Here is a 25,074-nt window from a genome sequence, read left to right on the forward strand (position 1 = left end):
ATTTTTCCATAGTTTTTAAATATTTCTTAATGTGGTTTCCAGAAAAATTTTGATCCGTATATTTACTGAGCTGACAAAACCATGTCTTTAATAGATCTTCGATATATTTTATAAATAAACCCAGAATTTTGTGAAACATTTTATTATTTTAATTCCAAACACTATTTAACATATACATACCGTAACATGTACAACAGTTATTAAAAATAAAGGCGTGCGAGCGATACGCTAAAAGAAACAAACTATCAAGATAAACCTTACAAATACATAGATTGTTTTCTCTTTTTAACATTAATGACAGTATAATAATAAAGTAGTGAGAACTTCGGCAACTAATATTAAAAAATTGAATATTTAGTCATAGGATTGGTAGAACACGTTACTATAGCTGATACGTGAAAGGACCATAATTTCTCGATGATGCCGAACATGGTAGTAGAATTTAGTTATATATATATATATATATATATATACAGTACGGTCGCGTTAATCCGAACCCAAGGTCATCGGTTTTTACTTTTCTTGCCAACCTACATATTATTAGTTCTGTTAGTGCGTTCGTATCACGATGGCATCACGTAAACACGTGACTTTGACTATCGAACAAAAGAACAAAATTCTCAAGTTGATACAGCAAGGAACTAGCTACAGTTTCATTTCAAAACAGTTCGGTATTGGTAAATCTACCATTACGGACATTAAGAAAAACAAAGAAAAGATCGAAAAGTTCGTCAGCGAAACGAAAATCGGTCCAGGGAAGAGGAAAACTATCAAAACCCCCGAACATCCGAAGGTAGAAAGTGCGTTGTTCATCTTGTTCCTACAATAGTGGAGAAAGCATGTTCCGGTCAGTGGTGAAATGTGTGAAAAAGCCCGTCATTTCCATCATGAAATGTCACCTTTCCAAGGGTTGGTTGGACAACTTCAAACGACGTCATGGAGTTAGACATCTCAAAATTACTGGTGAGAAACTTTCGAATAATGCCGACGGCATCGAGCCCTTCCGAACTGTATTTGAAGAACTTGTGAGTAACAATTTGATACCTAAGCAAATTTAAAATGCAGATGAAAGTGGGTTATTGTGGCACATGTTACCAGATCACACATTGGTGTCATGTCAAGAAAAGAACGCTCCTGGTCAAAAAAATATGAAAGAAAGAATCACTTTTATGCCTTGTGCAATTTCTTCAGGGACTAACAAACTTCGTTTGCTTGTTGTGGGGACGGCTAACAAGCCTCGTGTATTCAAATCTGTTGATCTTCCTGTATGATATCGAGGGCAAAATATTGCATGGGTGACAAGAGATTTGTTCTTGGATTGGCTCAAAACTGATTCGTCCCTGATGTTCGTCGTCATCTCGCACGTGTGAACCTCCCTCAGGAGGTAGTGGTGCTCCTGTACAACTACCCTGGCGATCCATCCGCTGATGAACTTTGTAGTGAAGATGGTAAAATTTTTTCCATGTTCTTACCACCCAACAGCTATGATTTAACCAATGGACCAGAATGACATCCAAAACAAAACTGCACTATCGAAAAGCTTTACTCTCCAACATTCTTGCTGATGAGCAAACTGGAACGGATCTGGTAGTAGCTTTGAAGAAAGTTAATCTCAAGAACGTTTTCAATTTGGCAAATTGTTGGTCATCCATTTCACAACGTTTGGTTCAACTTTCTTGGAAAAGCTTGAGACCAAACTTAGTGGCTGTTGACGACTCTTCATCCAACGAAAAAGACATCATTTTCAGCCCCTTGTCGCTCAGCTGGCTCAAGACAATACCACAATAATTACTAAATCTAAGGTTCGAGAATGGGCATCAGGTGGCTGCGACAAAGAAATTGATACCCAAGAAATGATGAACCACCTGCTTCAAAAACTTCTGCTGCTGTAGCTGTTAAAGCTCTCAACACGGCCATCAGTTGGGCAGAAGACAACATTAACAGCAGCGAGGAGATCATGATCCTGAGGCGTATAAGAGACATAGCGTTTGATCAGCACGTCGAGACTGGCGTCCAGAAAAAAATTACAGATTTTTTTACTACTCCCCATTGAAATTTATATAGATAATATGTATTTATTAAATATATTGTATATTTATTTGTATAATATAATATTTTATTAATGTACATAAAGCATTTTCAGCCATTTTCAGCCATTTTCATTGTGTTTTTGCAGTTTTTCTTCTCCCAATAAAAAAGTAATAGGCAATCCGAACAATGCGATCACCTGAACAACCCGTTTCCCCTATATATATATATATATATATATATATATATATATATATATATATATATATATATATATATATATATAAAGATAAAAATAACAATAATTATTGTTTTAAATAAACAAATGTAAGTCAAATGAAATCGTAGGCTTCAACGGCCAGAGTCAGAATTATAGTTTATTCGTCTTCCGGGTTTGGACCGTGTCATTTGTGAGTGACCCAAAAGTGGGTTCATCTCAATGAGATGAACCCACGACGAATAAACTATAAATGTAAGTCATTTTTATTTGCAGTTTACTAGGAACTTCGCTGATCTGACACTAGGTGTCGCTCTTCTGAAATGTTTACCTTTTGTTAACCTATTTCTGAAGTGTTCAGATGATAAAATCTAAACGTAAAAAATATTAATAGTAAAAAATATATTTACCAATTTGTATAGTTGAAGATCCATTAAATAATTTTCGACGGGAATTTTTGATATAAATTACAATAATTATTGTATTAAATAAACAAGTTTAAGTCATTTTATGTACGGTTTATATAGAACTTTATATAGGACTAATATATTAAAAGTGCTAAAAACTTCGCTGATCCATGGCACTAGGTGTCGCTCTTTCGAACTTGCACTTAAAAAATAGGAAATAATTTAAGGTAGATATGCTATTACAACTGTTCTGAAGCTATTTTCTTGTGGCATGTTAGAGTAATTACTATTTAAATGGGAATAAACCACAATTAAAGGTTAAAGTACGTTTATTGACGTTTTAATTTTCACGTCGGAAATCGTTCTCAAAATACAAACATTAGTAAATTTACTAATGTTTGTATTTTGAGAACGATTTCCGAAATGGAAATTGAAACGTCAATAAACGTACTTTAACCTTTAATTGTGGCTTATTCCCATTTAAATAGTAATTAATGCTCTTACAACGGTAGAAAATGAGAGAAGCATATTAAAAACGACATAGTAATAATAAGTCCTCGAAATACCTTGCCGAAAATTGAATAGTGGAAAAAATTGAAGAGGAGAGATTCAACAATTATTGATTTTATTTGACTTGTCGTCTTTTTAAGCATTTGAAATGTTCTTAAATGTATAATTTTAAAGAATTTTTTAATTGTGTGGCTCATGAGACTAATTATCCGATCCAAACGATGTATTAGACATAAAATCCAACGCTCAGCCATTGAAATGCAACACAGGTTCATAAAAATTGCCATATGATATATTAGATATAAAATCCATAAGCTATAAGTAATTTAAAGAACTAAATACATCTTTACATAGAAGCATTCGTAGTATACATTAAACTTTTTCCTTAATTAAATTCCACGTCATTTATTATTATACTGTCAGGATATCTATATACAAATAAACATTTTTTCATATTTGACAAAATATATTCTTGAGTTAAATAGATTTATTAGTTTATTTCTTTTTATAAGTCTTTGCATCTGAATTTATAGATTTTAGTGTTACATCATAGGAATATATGGAGGGATAGAGGTTCTGTCACAAGAAACAACAAATTATACATATAAATGTTAGAACATAAGCAGTAATCGTTTAAAAACGCATCTAGTTTCTTGCAACAGGTAAAAATGTACAACCTATAACAAAGACACCTCAAAAATCTGGTAAACACTACAGGTTTGCATTGATAATCATTGTCCAAAAACGATTTTTATACAGAAAATACAACCACTATAATGGTTATTAGCGGCCGCTGCGAAATACAAAATTAAATTTTATAAAATATTCCTAGGGATTTTAAAAATTTTACAATATTATCCGTTGAAAAATTAGTGCCCAATTAACAGTGTTAAGGGTTAACAGTATCTTGTACATCACATGTTTCACATATACTGCCCTATTAAGAAAGAACCCCGTATCTCCACTATAGCGAGTTTTGAGAAAAACGCGATTAAAGATTTTTGTTTAATCCCTTGTGCTTTTAGTACAATAATAACACAAAATCATTAAGGGTAGAGTGTGTAGCATCGTAGTTAACTTAAAAAAAAAAAATTGCAAAATTACCATATGGACATTAGTTATGCGACATACGGGCTAACAAAGCAAAGAATTATGTCAAGTTTACTTAGCTAAAACCACGTATTATCCAAATTTGTCTTAAGCTTTCGCCGGTATAATTTGACCTAAGTTTTATAACATTTGTTTTTTTCTCTTCTTAGCAATCCCAGAAGGTTTCGTCACAGGTGTGGGGTCCTTTATCCCAGATTTTAACACTCTGGTCTATAAAAAGTCCATCTCTATCAACTCCTCGCTATCGTCAATCTTAACGTGTAAAAGCTTGCTCTCTCTCTCTCTTCACAATTACTTTAACAATCTGTGATAGGTAAATACGTGACTCTGTTTTCTTGAATTTTGACTGTGATGGAAAGTCTTTCCAGATAAGAAAATCGGAAACCCCCAATTCTTCACCACCACACGATTCAAATTACACGTTTTAACGGCCTCGACGAAATCATGATAATCATAAACTTTCTTCTTTTTCTTTAACGATAGTTCCACTTGGTGGTGGAAACTATTAGCGGTGTTGCTCTATTCCTTAGAAAAAACCTCGCATATCGTTTTATCCTACGTTAAAAATCCGTATCTGCTGAGCATATACCAGGTTTTTACTACGAAGCGTTAACTGCCAAGTTTATACTAAGCATAATAGTCATTTTTGGCGTTTACGGGGAAACTATTTTCTTTCATAAAATATTTAGAAATGTAAAATACGGGTTTTTCTCTATGTAAATATGTTAATTGACGTTTCAATTTCCACTTCGGAAATCGTTCTCTATGTTATATAAATCATAATTATTCATATGGTGCAAATATCCCAATTTTTTAAATTTTGGAGATACGGGGTTCTTTCTTAGTAGGGCAGTATAGGTGGATCATCTTTAGAGAATAAATATGAATGAGTAAGGAATAAGTCTCGTGTGTTTAATTCGAAATTGATTTGTTACCAACTATTCTCTTCTGTTTCTAGTTGAGGGTTACAAAGTGTAACGTCATTTTTAATTTGCTTCAGTGACGTTTGAGAAGATTGCCATTCGTTTTTCCACTTGCACAAAACTTTATTATTAATATAAGTTTTTATATCACTCGTGATATTTTAATACTCGGCTTTTTCTATATCGGCAGATACAGTAATTTTACTCGCGCATTGGTCAGCCCTTTCGTTGCCTGCAATGCCAATGTGGGATGGTATCCATATAAATCTGATAAGTCGAGAGTTACCCTAAGTCTGCTGTTTCCTACGGCAACTTTATCTGGAACCTCTTAAAAGCAATTCGTATAAATATTTATTCGCCAATAAATGAATCCGTGTAGACTGTCACATATATAGTAAAACTAAAATAATTCACTGTGTGCCATTTTTTATTTTCGGTATTTTTGGCAAAGAAAATTAACGAAAGCTGAAATTTTCTTAATGAACTCTTCAAGGTATCCAGTGACCAGTAACGCGGTAAAAAGATTTATGGTGTAATTCAAGTATTTGGTTCAATAATAGTAAAAATGTCTAGCACTAAGATGGCAAATTAATTCCATAAGATTGGTGTAACCCACATTCTACCTAAGAAAAGATCAGCTAAGTTACATTCTAGCAAGAAGGAGGAATTTTGTATGTACCTTCAAGTATATGACTTTCTTTAAATAGTGTACTATAATAGTCCAGATGTTTAAATCCTATACGAAAAGATTGAATTATAAAGAAAACAAAATTACAAATGAGCAAATGGAAGTAAAAATATATGAACTGGAATAATAAAGGGAAACATACAACTTTCAGAGCATTTTTAACATAATTGAGTAGAAATAAACGTGGAAACACATGGATCATTAATCTGGCTAATTCATAGTTATTCATCCAGTTCATTATAAGTTATAGCCAAAAGAGCACAACGTATATTTACATATACGCAAATAAATTAATTAACGAGATTTTTGAGCGTCTTTTAAATTTGAAATACATATTAAGAACAAAACACATATCATTAATTATTATACATAGCTTATATTTGTTTTACTTAGCACAAGATGAGTCAAATAGACGATAAAAATTAACATATACATATATTTTACCGCTTGTTTAGAATGATTTTATTATCGTATTTTAGTGTTAAGATGACCCTGCATTTCCTTCGATTTTGACATTTTAACAATATTAAATTATAGAAAAGATGATGGTTCATAAATATAATGAGTTTTTAAGACACAAACTTAAACAGATTTTCTTTAATTTCTTAAGTATCAAAAATGTCTCTTTCCTTTATTTGGATCACTGTGAATCTTGCACTGTGGAAGGAACAATGCCATTTTAGTACTCAAATATATAAAAGAAGATATAACTAAGGTTTTTCACAAGGATTATTAGCAACATACTAAATTACAAACTAGATCTATATCAACCATGTGAGCAAGTACAATTTGCGATGCATACACACAAACTGAATACAAAGTAGGTAAGGGAAGTGTACCCATGTTGGGCCCCTGTCTATGACAGACCCCCGGCTGTAATTTCAAATAGCACGCGGTTACATACACATCGTCGGTTGCCGCTTACGCACGAAGTTTGTAGTTTAGTATTTGCAAAGTTTCAGACACGTGGCTGTTTTTATGAAATTTGTGAAATAAAATTAAAATTTGGCGTTGCTGATCTAATAAATTTTTTTGGTAAGTAGTATTTTACTGGTAACATACGTTAAGCTAAGTGTTTCTTTAGTTTTGTATAAAATATCTAAACTTTCTTTGTCAAGTATTATACTTTATTTTAGGTTAAAATGGTCAAAACAAAAGTAACAGAATTAAATTTGCTGCTTTGTCTATTTGCCTATGATGGACCCCTATGTCGTTACTTATGACGGACTATTTTTCCATTATAGAAAAAAGAAAATAAATTGGACATATCTTTAGTTTTGCTACTTAATGATTAACATATGTTTTACAGGGATGTCTCCTTAGAAAAGGTAACAGTGAAACGAGAGTAATATGCAGTAAGATCTAAAGCATACAAGAAAAAACTATTGGGTTTAAACTGGCAGAAAAAACATTTAACGTTCCAAGAACAACTTTGAAAAGCGCTTTATTAAGCAACAAGGAAGTATTAAAGGTGATTTGGGACGACCACGATGAATATTCTCCTCCATTATTAAACAGGAAGTTGCTGACAATATTATCATTATGGAAATTCGTTTTTTTGACCTGATTAGTAAAGATTTGCGAAAACTTGTATACGAAGTAGCTGAAAGAAACATTATTAGCCAGAATTTTAATAAGGAAACCAGGATGGCAGGCTGGAAATGGCTCAGAGGCTTTTTAAAGCAAAATCCTTAATAAAACACTTCGTTGGCAAGGGCTCAAGCTTTTATTAAACCAAACATATGTGCCTATTTCACTGTATTAGCAAATATATTAGATTAGATTTTCACGTTCCACCGGAAAACATTTATAATATGGACGAGTCTGGTTTGACAACTATTCAAAAGAAATCGCAAAAAATTTATGCTAGTAAAGGTAGCAAACAAATTAATGCAATCAGTGCATTTAAAAGTACAAGAAAATTTAAAACATTTGCATATTGTACAAATAACAAGATGTTATGTGGTCATATTTAAAGCCTGTTAAGGAAATAATTAAAATGATTATGAAGCTTTTTCTTATGGGATTCATCATAGGTACATTTTTGCTCCCTACAATGAGTTTAAACTAGATTATTTTTTTACTTCATTACTGTGTTATTATATTTGTTAATGAACCTGTAATAATCCTTACAGAGAAGCTAATACAGAGCAAGCCGGATTTAAAGCTAGAGACTCTTGCTGTAAGTAACATTAACGAGAATGGATTTGAGGAGAGGAACATAACTGACGTAACTTGCATTGACTTGACTGCTTAGTATTAAATCATTAATCACCAAACAATATTAGTAAAACTGTGCAATATTACTAACTATTTCGCACCGATTTGGCTTGGCTGCCAAAAAACTGCTGCGGAAATCAGAAAAATGGCCCTTCTTCAGGGAAATACTTGCCTCTCTGCTTTTCTCTACCCATTGGTCATTTCACTCTAAAAGAACATAAGACATCGTTGACTGATCAGGAGAAATATGTGGAAGAAATTAAAGTAAGCTGTCTGACACGTTAGAAGATCTGGCACCAAACTACAACAATAATTCGCTGAGGCCAAACCTTAAGAAGACCTAATTATGCGCATACTATTAAAAAGTGGAACACAACGTGGCCAGGGGAACTCTTATGAGAATTACACATACCATAAAATACTTAGGGGTATAATTGCTCAAAAGCCTTACATTTAAAGTCACTGCACTGACAACAAATAAAATTTTTTCTCAAGAAATAGATCGTAACCTAACTGGATTTCTCTGCAGTAGAAATTAAGCCGAATTACAAGAATAATATCCTGAGAAACCTTTGAAAATGAAATAATTGCAGCTCAGTAGACCTCCTTAGAGCAGTTGCAGCTTTCAGCTCTCTGAGAGCACGTTAATCCCATCATACACCCATCACGTTGATCAAACTATAAATCAAACTAATCAAATAATATAAAAGTGTTTGAAATCTATTCCAGTTTACAAGATATTTCCTAAAATAAAAATTGCTCCCCTGAAGAGCGGAGTGGTTTCTTATATTGTTAAAAAAAAAATAAAATAGTATCCTACCTTACTCAACAATATTTGGCTAGTAAAGACATCCACCAAGATTGAAATATTGTAGACGTTTTACTAGTTCCAGGACTCTAAGTGAAAGAACTGTGACGTATTTTTCAATGATCCAAAGGACTCTAGATTGTGACGAAATACGAACTCTAAGCACTTACTGGTTTGTGCAATCTTGAATCAATAGTGCACTCTCATTCACTTAATGATATTGTAAGGAAAATGTCACTCAAGTGGTGGAATATTGGCTTGAAGAAGTGATCCGACATAAAGGTAAGTAAGCATTATATGTTGCCCTACTTACTGTAGTATTAATTTCCCTTTGATGACGTGATATAGACATTGTGACTCTTTGCATTGGAAGTCTAACTCAGTCCATTATTTGATGTTTTTTAGCCACTTCATGTATCGTCGACCAGGACCTCGTTAACCTCAAAATTTTTGATCAGCATTATTGTTTCAGTTTATAGACTCTTTGTTACGGCTACATCTCAAATGCTTCTGGCTTGGTTAAGCATTTGTTGGAAACTGGAAGAATTAAGGAAAACAAAACCTGGATCTTCTTATGTAAGGGAGATTTTTAAACACTGAGTATCATAGTAGTTGAAGAATGAAGTAAATAAAAATGGCTTGAATATTCCTAGAAAAAACTAAGTGGTATAATAACAAATATCAAGTAGCTTTGGAACTTCTGTTAATTAACGAATGTGCTTAAGAATCTCAGAGACAGGACATGCTCATGTATTCTTAGTGATAAGTGCTTTTGAGTCTTTAATAATACTAGCAACTTAGTCTTAGATGTGTTCATAGAGACGGTATATCGCTCACTATCCTCCACAAGTCGATTTATTTTTATAAATGAGGCTAAAATCACATTATTACCAGCACAGCGGAGGCTATTAGTATAGTTATCAATAAGTATTAAAATTGCTTCAATATGCTCAAAGGATTTGTTAGACACTACCTAAGAAAAAAAATGAAACAGGAGGGAAGAAGCATTTTATTAAAGGTTTGACAACCAGACGAGCTGTCTTGTTGAAACTCTATTCAAAAGTATTACAATTAAAAGTCGGTTAGATAGCCTAGCGGATCAGGCGGCCAACTTGCATTAGCTTGACTGTAGTTTAGCGGGCCCTGACCAGGAAAACAAAAAGCCCAACGTACTACATAGTTTAAAAACTAAGTGAATCTGCTACTTACACTAGAATACGCTGGTGCCTAATTGACCTATAAAGAAGGAGTCCTATAGAGAAGAGATACGTATAGATAAAAAGAATATAGAGATAATTCCAGATTTATACTGGAATCGTATGGAATAAATTGATGTTCTAAAAGTAATTCGCCAGAATTAAATCCTGTCACCGATACTTTTCAACATGTACGTTGAAAAATTATTTAAAATGTGCGTGCTAAACGAAACAAAAGGTTTTATAGTCAACAGTAAACTTATTTATAACTTTCATATTTACAGAAACTTTAAGAAATCTGATGATTTTTACTATTGACGTGAAGTTATATTATTTTAAGTTAACAATTATGATTTATAAACCATCTATAACAATCAAAATAAAACTAAAAACACTAAATCAAATATATATTTTTCAGGTACTTATGAAATTTTATTAGAGCCAATGTTGTTACGTGATTTTGAACTATATTATAATTATAAGAACGTATTTTGTTGATTGATGATCGCATCTTTCATATATATTTTTTAATAAACATATTTCCATATCTAATATTATTTGAGTCACCTTGTAAATGGATAGCCCTTGAAATAAGTGTACAAAAAGTTACACGGTGGATCAGTGACTTTATATTTTTAGTTTTAATTATTTTTACTACAAAATTGGACTGGTTTTTAAAGTACAACTGTCTAATATTAATACTCATATCACATTCACAAATCAAATATCGACAAAAACCAGAAAATCTGTACTTGCTGCGCATGCTCAGACTATAAACGTGACCTGATTCGTGAATTATTGTTACCAATTGTTACTTTCTACATGTCTAAACTAGCCACACGAGAATTTGTTCTGATTTTAAATATTTGATTAATATGCCCCATATAACAGCCATCAAATTTGAACCATTGACACTACTGCGTAAAAAATTGTACGTCTATCTTCAAATCCAAGAGAAGTGTTTTCTACTCCCGAAATTTACCACATTTCATTGAAATTATTAATATTACACCTGTTATTGTACTATAGCGTTGATTGAATCAACTTTTTGGCCAAATTTAACAGGCAAGTCCGCCGGCCTCGATCCTGCAGGCAGATAGCCATGCTTTGAGTTGAAAATTTTGAGGTTAGTGTTGCAATATTTTTTGTTAAAACCTTTGCTAACAGGTTTTTTCTTTCTGAAATACATTTTCATTGCATTAGATATTTTGGGATCTATCATACAATGATTTGATAATTCCTTTTTGACATATATGTTGTGGTTTGAGTGGTAATTTAAATATCTGTTGGCGTAAATTATGAACATATTTGAATTGACTTCTTAGGGGCTAATAATAAAAAGCCTGTGACTAATCCAAAATCTTGTTTGTAAAAATCATTATTTAGTTGAAAATATATGTTTTCTATTTATAGTGGTTTAATCTGGCTCTAAAAAAAGTAATACGTATATCACGAATCACAACCATTGGTTCAGTATATAATAAATCAGTGCAAATCCTTGCCTGTGTTGATGATATCAATATTGTCGGGAGAACGGAAAACGCTGTACGAGAGGCGTATGTAGCATTAAAAGAATCAGCTACAAAAATGATCTATCATCGAAGCTGTGAACGAATTTGTATACCTGGGAGCACTCCTTAACACTAAAAATAATCCTACCGCAGAATTTGCACGGCCAACAGATGCTATTTTGGGCTCAATCTCCTCCTTAAATCCACAATTATATCGAGAAATATAAAACTCTAAAAAACAATAATACGCCCAATCCTAACATATGGTTCAGAGACCTGGACTCTAACAAAATGTAGTGAAAATTATAAAAAAATTTCAGAGAAGCATTTATTAGATTAGGACATTTTTATATTAATTATTTTTAAGATGTATTAGCAGCAATTTTTATTTGGTAAGTTAACAAAAATTGTTTTTTCTTTCTAGTTCAACCTTGTAAGATATTTTGTCTTTTTTAGCTCTTGATAATAATTGTAAACACAATTGAAAGCTCGAGATTAAAAAAATAGTTAACCAATAGCCCTTTTATTGACTCCAACCCATCCAAAACAGTTATATATATATATATATATATATATATATATATATATATATATATATATATATATATATATATATATATATGTGTATATTTATTTATTTATTATTTGTTTAAAATATAAATAAATAATAAAATTACTTTATTTAATTATAAAAATATTATTTAACTTTTAAAAGTACTCAAAACATAGTCTGCAGCTTCGTGCTAGTCGATAGTATCGCCTACTGTACCACTTTTTTTTGTTTTAAGCATCTTCCACACTTTTTTGTCCTTTTGCTTTAAAGTGTATATATATATATATATATATATATATATATATATATATACATATATTTTTATTTAAAAACCAATCCACTTTTAGTATTGTTTACCTAGAAGATGTTGAACACTCTCATGTCAAACTTCACACAATCAACTAAACAAAACAAAAATCAGCTTAGGCAAATAAAATCTCTTTACATTTTTTACTAGATCTAGAGCTTTTATATTTTACCTATATCAGCATATTTAGGATAACAACGAGAGTTTTCAACAACTACTTTTAACTGTATTCTAGTTTCAAAATAAAAGTACCGCAAACAAAGCAATCACTACAATGGCACTTGAGGCCAAATTCGGCAGTGTTTACGCGTTGCATACAGGGCGAATCAAAACTAAGGTTCTGAAAAATTTGATGTTGCATTTTTGTATGCTATAGTCAGTCTAGAGTTTTGAATACCAAAATGCATTTACTAAAGTTGTATTACACATTTTCAGTTATTCGAACCTTAAGACGAAGATAAAATACTGTAGTTTGGTGTATATTTTTCTGGTTTTAATATTGATTCCCCCTTTATGCTCTATTTTCAATCACTAAAATTAAATATCTTCGTATCTTATCGCGCTAAATTTAAAATTTAATTATATTTAATAATTAATTTTAAAATATATAAAATGTAGTGACCTTGCCCAATTCCAAAACTCTTGGAAACGCTTCTAAAAAAATGTATCGATATGTTTCTAATATATATTATCTTAAAGTCTCAGCTAGATATTATTTTTAAGATCAAGTAAACCGCCTTCTTCAGATACTTACAGACAAAAATATTGTATATGTCATGTTTATACACATTTATATTATACTAAATGCAAAACTATTGTTCTTAAACATCATGTTTAACTTTCAACTAAGACTTTTGTAGATTTTTTTAACTAACGTTTTGAATGCTTGTTTGTGAATTGTTATCATTTTTTTTTACGAGATTCTACCTCATTTGAGGTACCACTGTTTGAGTGTCATAAAAATTCTTTTTATTTGCTTATTTATCTGGTCTATGAAGAGACTAATTAAAACATAAATACAATATTTTTGTCTCTATGTGATTTTGTAAAATTATTTATTTACCATCTCCTTACAAATATATTTAGAATTTTTTTAATATAATTTTTTGCAAAATAAGCTTATTCATTTATACAGGGTGTCCAAAAACGCTCTCCACAAAAGAAAAGTAGTTTTCTTTTGCGAAAAGCGGTTGTGGACACGCTGTAGTATTTGTAACTTTGTTACCATTTTGTAAAATTAAATAAAGAAGTGAAACACGTGGAAGAATTTTATTAAAAAGGCAAATACTTTTATGCTCCCTAAAAACATTTTTAATTTAGGTCTAAAATTTTTGACTTTATTGATTATGTTAACATAACACTTATGACAACAAATGTCAACACCTACATATGTCGGTGAGTTAAGTGTGAGTTGGAGTGATATGATAGGTTAAATTATATTTTTCCTCAAATTTTTTTGTATTTATTGGTCTAATATATTTCTTTTGGTTGTAATAGAGTAGTCTCTTCTTTTTTAAGTGTCTTTACCAACTTTAACGGCTTTTTAATGAGCTACGATGAAAATGATTCAGTTTGCGAGATTTTTGGATAGCAATGACACGTTTTTTCCGTTTTTGTCACTGGTATAGCTCGCATGGATTTTGAAACAGCTTGTTTTATTATTTAACTTTTCTTTTTTTACATTCCGAAAACGTTCTGTAATGTATTTGTGATATAGCCCTTTTGGGTATTTTATTATATACCTTTTATGAAGGATTTGGAATAAAAATTTTCTTTTTTTATATTTTATATTAATAAACGCCGACAGCACGTTTTAAGCCGATACATGGTCCACAATATTAATGCCAGATATAAACAATTAAGTATTCTACAAGATTTCATGTCAACTTACAAGAGTATATATTTTCTAGGTTTTTTATTAAAACATAAATTTGTATGTCAAATATAAATCCAATGTTTTTAGATAGAGATATGTATATTCTAAATATGTTAAATGATTTCAGTTATTGCCAATGCTAGGTCATCCTAGATTTTTCGATATTTATAATATTGTTACTTATGATTAATATATTTATTTTTTTAAATATTGCTTCTGCGATATGATCGTAATGTGAGCATCGATTTAGCATTAGGGAGCATACATTTTTATGTTTTGCCTTTTCTTCATCCCAAATTAATAATGGTTCGAGATATTATTAAAAATTATTAAGAGGAGGCAAATGTAAGGATATATTAATTAAGATTTTCTCCTAATTTTTGGCCAAATCTAAGTACTACATATATAACATTTTTTTAGTTGTAAGAATATGAATTTCACACCAATTTCGTCAAGTATAAAATCTAAACCTAAGAGAGAATAATGGACAAAAATCAAGTGAAGCTTTTTCTTAATTATCTTCGAAATAACTAACTATACGCGTTAGAGACAGAGTTATCCAAAAAACGAATTTTAAAAAATTGTACAAACATTAGAAAGACTTAAGGTCGATAGCTATACTTAACTGAACGTTTGATTTAATGAAATTGAAAAATAAAGACAAGAATTAGGAATTAGGAATATATCTATCTCATTAGCCAAATTAGGTGAATCTATCTATCTCAACAGCGAAGAACATCCATCTTTGGACATGTGTTCCTTTTCCTTCAATCATTTTCTATCTTATTTCACTTTTCTTATTCACATTTTTTATTCACTGCAAGATACCAGTCGCATGGAGAATGTTCAAGAAAGGAGATAAAGAAGATCCCAACAATTATAAAGGTATAACTCTACTGAACACCGCACTTAAGCATCACAAAAGTCCTAACCAACAAAATCAATAAACTAACAACTTTATCAGATGAACAACAAGGATTCAGTTCCGGAAGATCCTGCGTAGACGCCGTATTTGTACTAAGACAAATCACAGAAAAGACCATCGAGTACAATAAACCAGCATATCTATGTTTTATCTTCTTCTTCTTTTGGCATCATAACCCTGGATGGGTCTTTGCCTGTCTGGCTATGTCCTTCCATTCAGATCTCTCTTGTGCCCTTCTTCTCCATTGTCTTATGTTCATTGTTTTCAGGTCGTCTTCCACGTCATCCAACCATCTCGTTCTGGGCCTTCCTTTTTTTCGCCTTCCTATGGGCTTCCATTGTAACATTTTCTTAGTTGTTTTTGCATCGCTTTGTCTCTGCACATGTCCCAGCCATGACAGTCTTTGACTTTTCACAAATCTTACAATGTCATAACCTTCATTTAACTCATTAACCTCGTCGTTTCTCCTGATTCTCCATGTGCCATCTTCCTCTTGTACCGGGCCATATACTTTCCTCAGTATTTTTCTCTCGAATGTCCTGAGTTGGGCTTCATCTTTTTTCGTCATTACCCAAGTTTCACATCCATAGGTTACTACGGGTCTAATCAGTGTTCTGTAGATAGTCATTTTGGTTCTTTTGTCTAATAATTTCGATGTCATCAATCTTTTATTAGCATAGTATGTACGATTCCCGCTGGAAATACGTGCATTAATTTCGCTACTTACGGAGTTCTTCTGATTGATTTCTGTGCCGAGATATGTAAAGGCATCCACTCGTTCGATAGTATAGTTGTCTATTGTGATATTATTTTCATTGTCAGTTTTCATCTATGTTTTATAGACCTGACAAATACTTTCCATCACATTCAAGTCGAAGACGTCTTATACCTACTGTATAAAAGAATCATACCAATCAATATTATACAAACCACCGAAAACATCTACTTCCATAATCGAATACAGGCAGAGATAAATGGAAAACTAACACAGTGTATACCAGTATAAAGCGGAGTGAGACAGGGTGACTCGTTAAGCCCACTTCTTTTTAATATATTAATGGGCGAAATAATACAAGCAGTAAAGGTCATGGTTACAGAATGGGGAACAAAGAAATCCAAATATTATGTTATGCAGACGACCCGCATTAATCGCCGAGACAGAAGACGAGCTCCAAAGATTAACACATATCTTCAATACAACAGCCAAGAAATAGAATATGACAATACCAGCAGAAAAAACCAAATGTATGACAACATCTAAATACCCACTACGATGTAAAATCAAAATTGATGGAAAAATAATAAAGCAGAAAGCAAGGTTTAGATATCTGGGAATAGATATAGATAGTTACGGAGATGTTGAAGAAGAAGTACGACAACAAAGCTTAAAAGCAGGTAAAGCGGCGGGATCTCTTAATGACGCAATCTGGAAGAACAAACACCTAAGACAAGACACCAAAATAAGAATCTATAAAGCAGCAATTAGACCTATATTAACATATACGGCAGAGACAAGACCTGACACATCTAAACCGAGATGACTACTAGAAACAACAGAGATGAAAATACTCCGAAGAATATCACGGAAAAGTCTGTTGGATAGGGAGAGAAGGGAAGACATAAGAAGAGCATACAATGTAGAAGACATAAATGGATGGGTGACAAAACGGAAACAGGAGTGGAACGAACACATTAGTAGAATGGCAGAGGATAGGATAGTACGAATAGCATAAGATAAGTCACCAAATGGACGAAGAAGTATTGGTAGACCAAGAAAAAGATGGTGCTACAATTTAAACAATTTAGGAGGCTAATATTGAAGAAGAAACAGGTTTTAAAGCCTACATACAAAAAGGAAGAAGAAGTTTTCTATCTTAGGCTATCCCAGTTTAGCTCACTTCTTCTTCTTATTCTTCTAGTGCCGACTCCACCAATCAAGGTTAACTATAACCATTGCAAATTCGTATCTATATTCTGCTTTTCTTAAAAGTGTCTGTGTGTTTAACCCGGTCCAGTCGCTAATGATTTTCAGCCAGGATATTTGTCGTCTACTGGGACCCCTTTTTAGGGTCCCAGTAGACAGTCTACTTCTCATTTTTAAGTATGTGCCCCAAATATGCTGTCTTTCTCCTTTTAATGGTGGTCAAAAGTTCTCTGTCTCTTCCCATATGGAGTTCTCTGTCCTCGATTGTTAGGTTGTCCAAGACCATAAGGAAGTTGTCTATAATTATATAAAATTTCGTGTTTATTAAGCTTCTGTAAGATATCTATAATTTGATCATAGAGCTTTCCTACTTTATCGTCATATTTCCTATCCACTATACCTAAGTTTTCTTTCACTCAATTGTATGAGGCGGTTATGTTGAACTTTATGGAAGGCTTTGCATATCCATACATCTTTTTCTTCTTCTCCACTTCAAAGATTAGGATTGCAGCCTGTTAGGTCTTATTTCTAGCCATCTTCTTTCTTCTTCTTCTTCTTTACGTGCCATCTCCGCGACGGAGGTTGGCAATCATCATGGCTATTCTGATCTTAAATGCTGCCGCTCTGAATAGTTCGATTTATGTGCATCCGTACCATTCCCTCAAGTTACGCAACCATGAGATTCTTCTCCTTCCTACACTTCTCTTGCCTTGGATTTTCCCTGGTATAATTAATTGAAGTATGTTGTATCTGTCATTACGCATAACATGCCCCAGGTATTGCAGCTTTCGTGTCTTGAGCTGAAATCTTTCGAAACATTCTTTCAAGATTTGGTATCGTTGACGAAATTTCAACGAAATTTGTCTGGTGAATGATCTTAGTGAACTTAGTGATAAAAGTGAACTATTTTTAAGTAACTCTAAGTCGGATGAAGACAACGACAGTGAAACAGACTGACTTCGGGGATAATAGAAGTAGGGACGCAAAACCCTTTAATTAGTTCTATCCCACGTCCAAGATGGAATTTTAAAAAGGCCAACTGGATTGACTTCTTTGCGGATCTGGATAAATGCCTAGGGTGGATTACACCTAATATCAAAAACTACCATAGATTTGTTGGTGCCGTGCTAAGTGTAGCTAAAAAACACATACCAAGAGGGTATCGCAAAGAATATATCCCTGGCTTATCGGAAAATAGCGAGGAATTAAATCAGAGCTTTCTTGAAACTGGCGACCAAGAAATAGCGGATGAACTACTGTACAGCCTAGACGCCGCTAGAAGCCAAAAGTGGATTGAAACAGTAGAAAGTTTAAACTTTCAGAAATCAAGCAGACAGGCATGGTCATTACTAAGAAAATTAGGGAGTTATATCCGTACGAAGCGCCGAGAGGCAGCTGTAAAGCCAGATGCCGTAGCATCACATATAATAAAAACATCCAGGGCACCAAAGGATAAAGCACACATAGGATAAAGACATATCAGAGGCTCTTAAAGACGTTAAGCCAGCAAAAGCACCAGGATTTGATAATATTCACCCTGAATTCCTAATAAATTGTGGCAAGTATACAAAAGTTTGGCTGGCTCGATTTTCACAGACATCATGGAAACTGGAAATATTCCACAAGAACTAAGGCGCTCTAAGATAATAGCCATACTAAAGCCAGTCAAACCCGCCGACAACCTAAAAAACTACAGACCAATTGCGCTTCTCTCTGCCATCTACAAACTATTAGAGAGGCTTATATATAATAGAAGCACCGAAGTACCTGGACCTAACACTAGACAGAACGCTATCATTTAAAGAGCATTTAACAAAAACTGCCCAAAAGTTGAGTACAAGAAATACCATTATACAGAAGCTCTGCGGTGTCACCTGGGGAACATCGGCTTCCACTCTCTGCTCTACTGCCTTAGCCCTTGTTTTCTCGACCGCTGAATATTGTGCTCCAGTTTGGCTTTACAGTCCATACGTAAAAAAGGTCTACACTCAGCTGCACAGCACTATGAGGATGATAGCTGGTACAATTAAATCAACTCCCATCCAATGGCTTCCAGTATTAAGTCACATCCCACCTTCACATTTACGACGAGTTGACGCACTTACACGTGAATACAAAAAGATCATGAACAATATAAACCTGCCGATCCACCAAGATACCGAGGATGCACGAAATACCCGTCTCCGTTCTAGAAAACCATCAATGAAAACGGGAAGAATGATACATGAGGAGTTCAACATCACGAATGCATGGTCCCAAGAATGGAACGCATGGCAAAATAACATGCCCTGCATTACCCACAAGCCACCAGGTTTTGATCTTCCATGCAAAACATGGTCCACTCTAAATAGGATCCGAACCAGACATGGCAGATGTGCATACGTGCTACATCAATGGGAAAAGAACCCGTCTCCTCAATGTGACTGCGGGGAGAACCAAACCATCGACCACATTATTGAAGAGTGTCCCTCAAGATCCTACAGTGGTAACCCTGAAGACTTCCTGTTTGCAACTTCAGAGTCAATTGATTTTATTAATACACTTGGTGTTTGTTTGTAACTATTTAAAGTTTGTCATATATGTACATATATTACTAGTGTTTGTAATTTTGTTCTAAATGTGTTGTAATTGCCATACGATAAATAAATAAATAACTTCGGGGATAATTCTTACTTGTATTTTATACCATCCAAAAAGATTGAACAAAAAACTAAAAAAATAAAAATTGACGGGAAACTTCATATTCTGCGAGAAGTGGGGAAGTAAATACATAATAACAAATGGATTTTTTCTGAGAGCTTTTAAAAAAATACATGAGTCATTAAGAGGTTAAGTACCAAATTCTTTTTGTATTTGAGATTTGGATGCATATATTTATTTTTAACCGAATTTTCGGAATTTAATTTTGGTAATGTCTCGCCAAGTAAAATACCTACACGGAGTGTACATTCGTTTCCGGTCTCGCTTACCGGTTCCACGGCCTCTTTTCTCTTTGTGCGCAGTGCGCATCAAATACAAAGTGAATTTGGCCAGACTGTATTTAACTAGGTGGACAGAAACTTAGAAGAAAAGCTTAATACCATTATAGATTAATTCTGAATTATAAAAAATACAAAAATTGATTACTAATTATCACGTACGCTACTAGCTGGAATTCCTTAGCGAAATTTTGATTTTAGAATAGTTTTCTAAACTATAGTTCGTGTATTTAACACTACCGTTGCTAAAAATATATTTAATAAATGTAAAACGTAAGAAAACAAAACTTAAGTAAATAAACTATTAACAATAATTAAGTAAGTAAGGATACCAAAAAAAACTTTAAAACCAATACCTACACATACTTCAATAAATAGACAAGTTTTTAAGATATAAATTATTTTCAAATGGAAGATTTTTGCCCACAAATTACTTATTCTTCTTAGTTGATTAAATTCAAAAGTTTTTTCTGGTACCTCATCTTATAAGCTCATTAATATTTTTACCAAATATCTACCAGTTTTCCCAAATTAAGGAAACATCTAAAAAATATTTATAATTTCACAATATTTGCAGGTAACTGGTATCCTAAATTAAGAAAGAAACGGTTATATTGTTTACAAATGTTAGTTTCTAGAAATTAGAAACATGGAACGCCACTATGGAAGGCAGAAAAATCAGTAACCTGCGATACGTAGATGACACACTTATACTAGCAGCGAATGAAGTCGGAATGAGTACCGGTATCGGTCATCATCTACCGAACACATACGCTACCAAGCGTGAACTGCAACAGCCAAATTAATCAAAATATGGAAAGACTAAACAACAAACAAGGAATACTATGTTTTGGTTGGCCAATACCAGTATTTTTCCCATTTGCTACATGGATTCTCAAAAAATTGATATAAGTAAGGTCGAAGCCTTTGAAATGTGGGTCTATAGAAGATTTTTACGCGTGTTCTGGACAGAACACAAAACTAGTCTGTCAATTCTGAAAGAACTTGATATAAAAGATGGGCATTTCAAAAAATTAACCCAGGCATATCTTCAGCCATATAGCCATAGAGGTACTATGGAACTATCGGTAGTAGATGGATAGGTAGAAAGCCTAAGACCGCGATAAAGATCTCCAACACGTAGAGCAGATCTAATGATGACTCTGGTAGATCAAAAATATATCCATGAAGTTGTCCATGAGCTCTAAAATTTTCCATAAAGCAGCATGAGATAAGCTGTCAAAGGTACGCTCGAAGTCAACAAAAACCATGTATAGGGGTGTGTTCTATTCCACCGATTGTTCCATTATTACCCTCACACATATTAATAGTTCTTCTTCTTTAAGTTCCATCTTCTATCGAAGGTTGGAAATCATCATGGCTATGCGGACTCTGTTGACTGCCGCTCTAAAAAGTTCTGCACTACGCATTCAAACCATTCCCTTAAGTTCTTAAGCCAGGATATTCTTCGTCTTCCCACATTTCGCTTTCCTCTGATTTTGCCTTGCATAATAAGTTGTAATAATGCGTATTTTTGCCCTCTCATCACATGTCTTAAGTACTCAAGTTTTCGTCTTTTGATAGTTAATATTATTTCCGCCTCATTTCCTATCCTTCTAGTTACTTCCAAGTTTGACATTCTTTGAATCCATGATATTCGTAGGATTCTTCTGTAACACCAAAATTCAAAGGCGGCCAACTTATTCAGATGGACTTGTTTTAGTGTCCACGCTTCCAAGCCATAAAGAAGAGTAGAGAATACGTAACATCGAAGCATTCTCAGCCGTAGTTCTAACCTTATATCCCAACAACAAAGAAACTTTTTAAGTCTAATAAATGATGCACGTGCTACTTCAATGCGTGTCTTAATTTCATTGGTTTGGTCTACGTCTGATGTTATCCATGTTCCTAAGTATTTATAGTTATTAACACTCTCAATTGCAGCATCTTCAATATTCAATTGGATATTTGCATGTGCAGATTTAGTCATGATCATGCATTTAGTTTTCTTTAAATTTATCTTCAGTCCGTACTCATGACAGCGTTCATTAAGGCGTTGCATTACGTTCTGTAAAATCATTGTTGTTATCCGTCATTATTACTGTATCGTCTGCAAAACGTAAGTGATTCAAAACTTCTCCATTGATAGATATACATACCTTCTATTGAGTCTAAGAGCTCTTTTTGAAATACCGCTTCACTGTAGACATTGAAAAGTAGTGGGGACAGCACGCAACCCTGACGGACTCCTCTCTGTATTTTGATATTTTGGGTGTACTGGTTTTCAACTCTTACCTTGGCAGTTTAATTCCAATATAAATTAGATATAATTTTCATATCACGATGGTCAATATTTTTGCTTTTTAATATATCTACAAGCTTTTTATGTTGAACCTTATCAAATGCCTTTTCAAAGTCTACAAAACATAAGTACATGTCCTGATTCATGTCCATGCATCTCTGAGCCAGCACATTCAAACCGAACAAAGCATCTCTTGTACTCATACCATTTCTAAAGCCAAATTGTGTGTCACTAATTTCATATTCAAGAGTTTTAACAATTCTGTTAGCAAGTTGTTACACTTGGCTTTTTGGGAATTGCTACAAAGGTCGATTGCAGCCATTGTCTGGGGATTATGGCAGTCTGATATATTAGATTAAAGAGTTCAACCATTACATTAATAACATCTTCATCGATGAGTTTTAATAATTCGATTGGCACATCATCTGGTCCAGTAGCTTTACCCTCTTTTGTGTTTTTGATGGCATAGATGACTTCTTCTCTTAATATTGGTGGTCCGGTATCCTCGGTGATTTCTAATGACAGTTCTTCTCTTTCATCATTAAATAGTTGTTGGATGTAATTGGTCCAGTGACATAATCTCTCCTTCATATCAGCAATAATATCCCCTTTATTATTTTTAAGGTATTAAATATTCAGTCTAGTATTAAATATTAATACTAGCTAAATTTAATTCAGGAAGTTAGTTGTATTGGCCGATAATCTCTACCCATGTTACTCCTGTGTTTCTTTTGTTATCAAATTGCAAATCCTTACCGGAAAATAAAAACAAATTAAGTACCAAATTATCGTAACCTCCGTAAGTTACTTAATAAGAGTTTAAATTTTAATAAAATTGGTTAATGAAATACATTTGTTAGTATAATCTATATCTGGATAAAACTGTTTTAAATGACCAATTTTCACCAACTATTTGTAAACATTTGAACCGTTTCGTCTTTTATTATTAATAAAAAAAATATAAATATTGCCTAATTTGTAAATAATATCGACTAACTGAAAGGGTCAAACAATGATCTCTATAATGTTTTATCAAATCGACTCAACCAAACAACAACATTCTCTTCTAAAACGAAAACACAATATTTTTAAAATGATAACCTTCGATATAGTGCATTATACATAATTAAAACGGAAAATAAACCGACTAGAATTTCTAAAGAACGTTTTGTTGTGTTTGCTACGTTACACAAGGACTTGGTGCATGAGCAATGGATAACCTCAACGTTCTTGGTACCCGTCCTTCGGAAGCATTGCTTGTCGTCGTGGGAATCTTTGATGTATCCGCAGCCTCGGATCACTCTTGTTTTTCCTTCCACTAAAACAGAAATATTTATATGAAAAGACAATATTTGTATGCTATATAAGCGAGGGAGTTGCAGCATTTAAATTTGTTATTTGCAATAAATTTATAAATAAATGTTTTGATCAAACAGAGAAGTAAAAAATTTAGTACCTAAAGCAAAAAATATTTCCTGGGAAAGTAAATGCGAAGAACTCAACAAATATATAGTGTCAACAAGATCAAGAGAAGCATGGAAAACGGTAAAAAATCTGAGAACAAACAGAAAAAAAACGAGTAGAATAGATTTAATAGAAGAAAGATCTTGGATCGAACACTACTCACAACTTTTGACTGAAACAAGACCTCAATTCACGAACATCAGTACAACAACATATGAACTGGAATTCAGTGAAGACGATGAAATAACAGTACAGGAAGTCGAGAATGCAATACAAACTCTAAAAAATCGGAAGTCATGCGGACCACAAGGTATACCAAATGAATTATTAAAACATAGCCCACAAGTATTACGGGAATTACTGGCGTATGTCTTCACCTTATTCTATAATGGACACGACTTACCACCGGAGTGGACAAAAGCACATATTAACAACATCTACAAAAAAGGAGTTAGAAAGAATTGTTCAAACTACAGGGGGCTAAGTGTCATACATTCACTCTCAAGACTGTATGGAAAAAAATAAAAAACAAAATTGAAAAAAAGATGACAGATATTGAAGAAGAGCATGGCTTTCGTGCAGGCAGATCCTGTATGGACAGTATATTCTCTCTAAAGCAAGTTATCGAGAAAAGATTAGCCCATAACCTTTCAACTCATACAGTCTTTATAGATCTGACAAAGGCGTATGATAGTGTAACACTTTCAATGCTTTGGGTAGCAATGGAAAAACAAGGAATAAGCAAAAAAATATACAAGCAGTACAACAGCTCTACAAAAATATGACGGCAAACATTAAAACTGGAAATAGATTAACAAAAGAAATTCCTATTAGTAAGGGCCTAAAGCAAGGCTGCTGCATAGCACCTACACTCTTCAAAATATATCTAAATGAGGCACTCTCAGTGTGGAGAAGAAAGTGCTGCAATATGGGCATCCCAATCGAAGATCATAGATTGTACACGATACACTTCGCTGACGACCAAGCCATTCTAGCTGAAGACGAGAGTGATGTAGGCTACATGCTTAGAAAACTGGAAGATGAGTATACCAAATGGGGCCTCACAATTAATATACAAAAAACTGAGTACTTAGTTGTAGGATAAAAACCAGACAGCCTACAAATCG

At 33.2% G+C, this 25,074-nt stretch overlaps 1 protein-coding gene and 1 long non-coding RNA gene across 2 annotated transcripts in view; one reads left to right on the forward strand and one right to left on the reverse strand.

Moving 5' to 3' along the window:
- LOC140450644 (uncharacterized) lies at positions 1 to 17,060 on the forward strand. The gene is made up of 2 exons (XR_011952023.1): positions 1 to 6,918; positions 7,020 to 17,060. It is a non-coding gene; the product is annotated as an uncharacterized lncRNA (long non-coding RNA).
- Positions 13,729 to 25,074, reverse strand: part of LOC140450643 (UPAR/Ly6 domain-containing protein crok-like) — a 40,016-nt gene continuing 28,670 nt past the window's right edge. Inside the window, exon 3 of the mRNA XM_072544304.1 lies at positions 13,729 to 23,801. Within this exon, the coding sequence (XP_072400405.1) occupies positions 23,572 to 23,801 (230 nt within the window). The 3' untranslated portion in view covers positions 13,729 to 23,571. The remainder of the gene's footprint in view (positions 23,802 to 25,074) is intronic.

This window comes from Diabrotica undecimpunctata, chromosome 9 (genome assembly GCF_040954645.1).
Source record: "Diabrotica undecimpunctata isolate CICGRU chromosome 9, icDiaUnde3, whole genome shotgun sequence".
Lineage (NCBI taxonomy): Eukaryota > Metazoa > Arthropoda > Insecta > Coleoptera > Chrysomelidae > Diabrotica > Diabrotica undecimpunctata.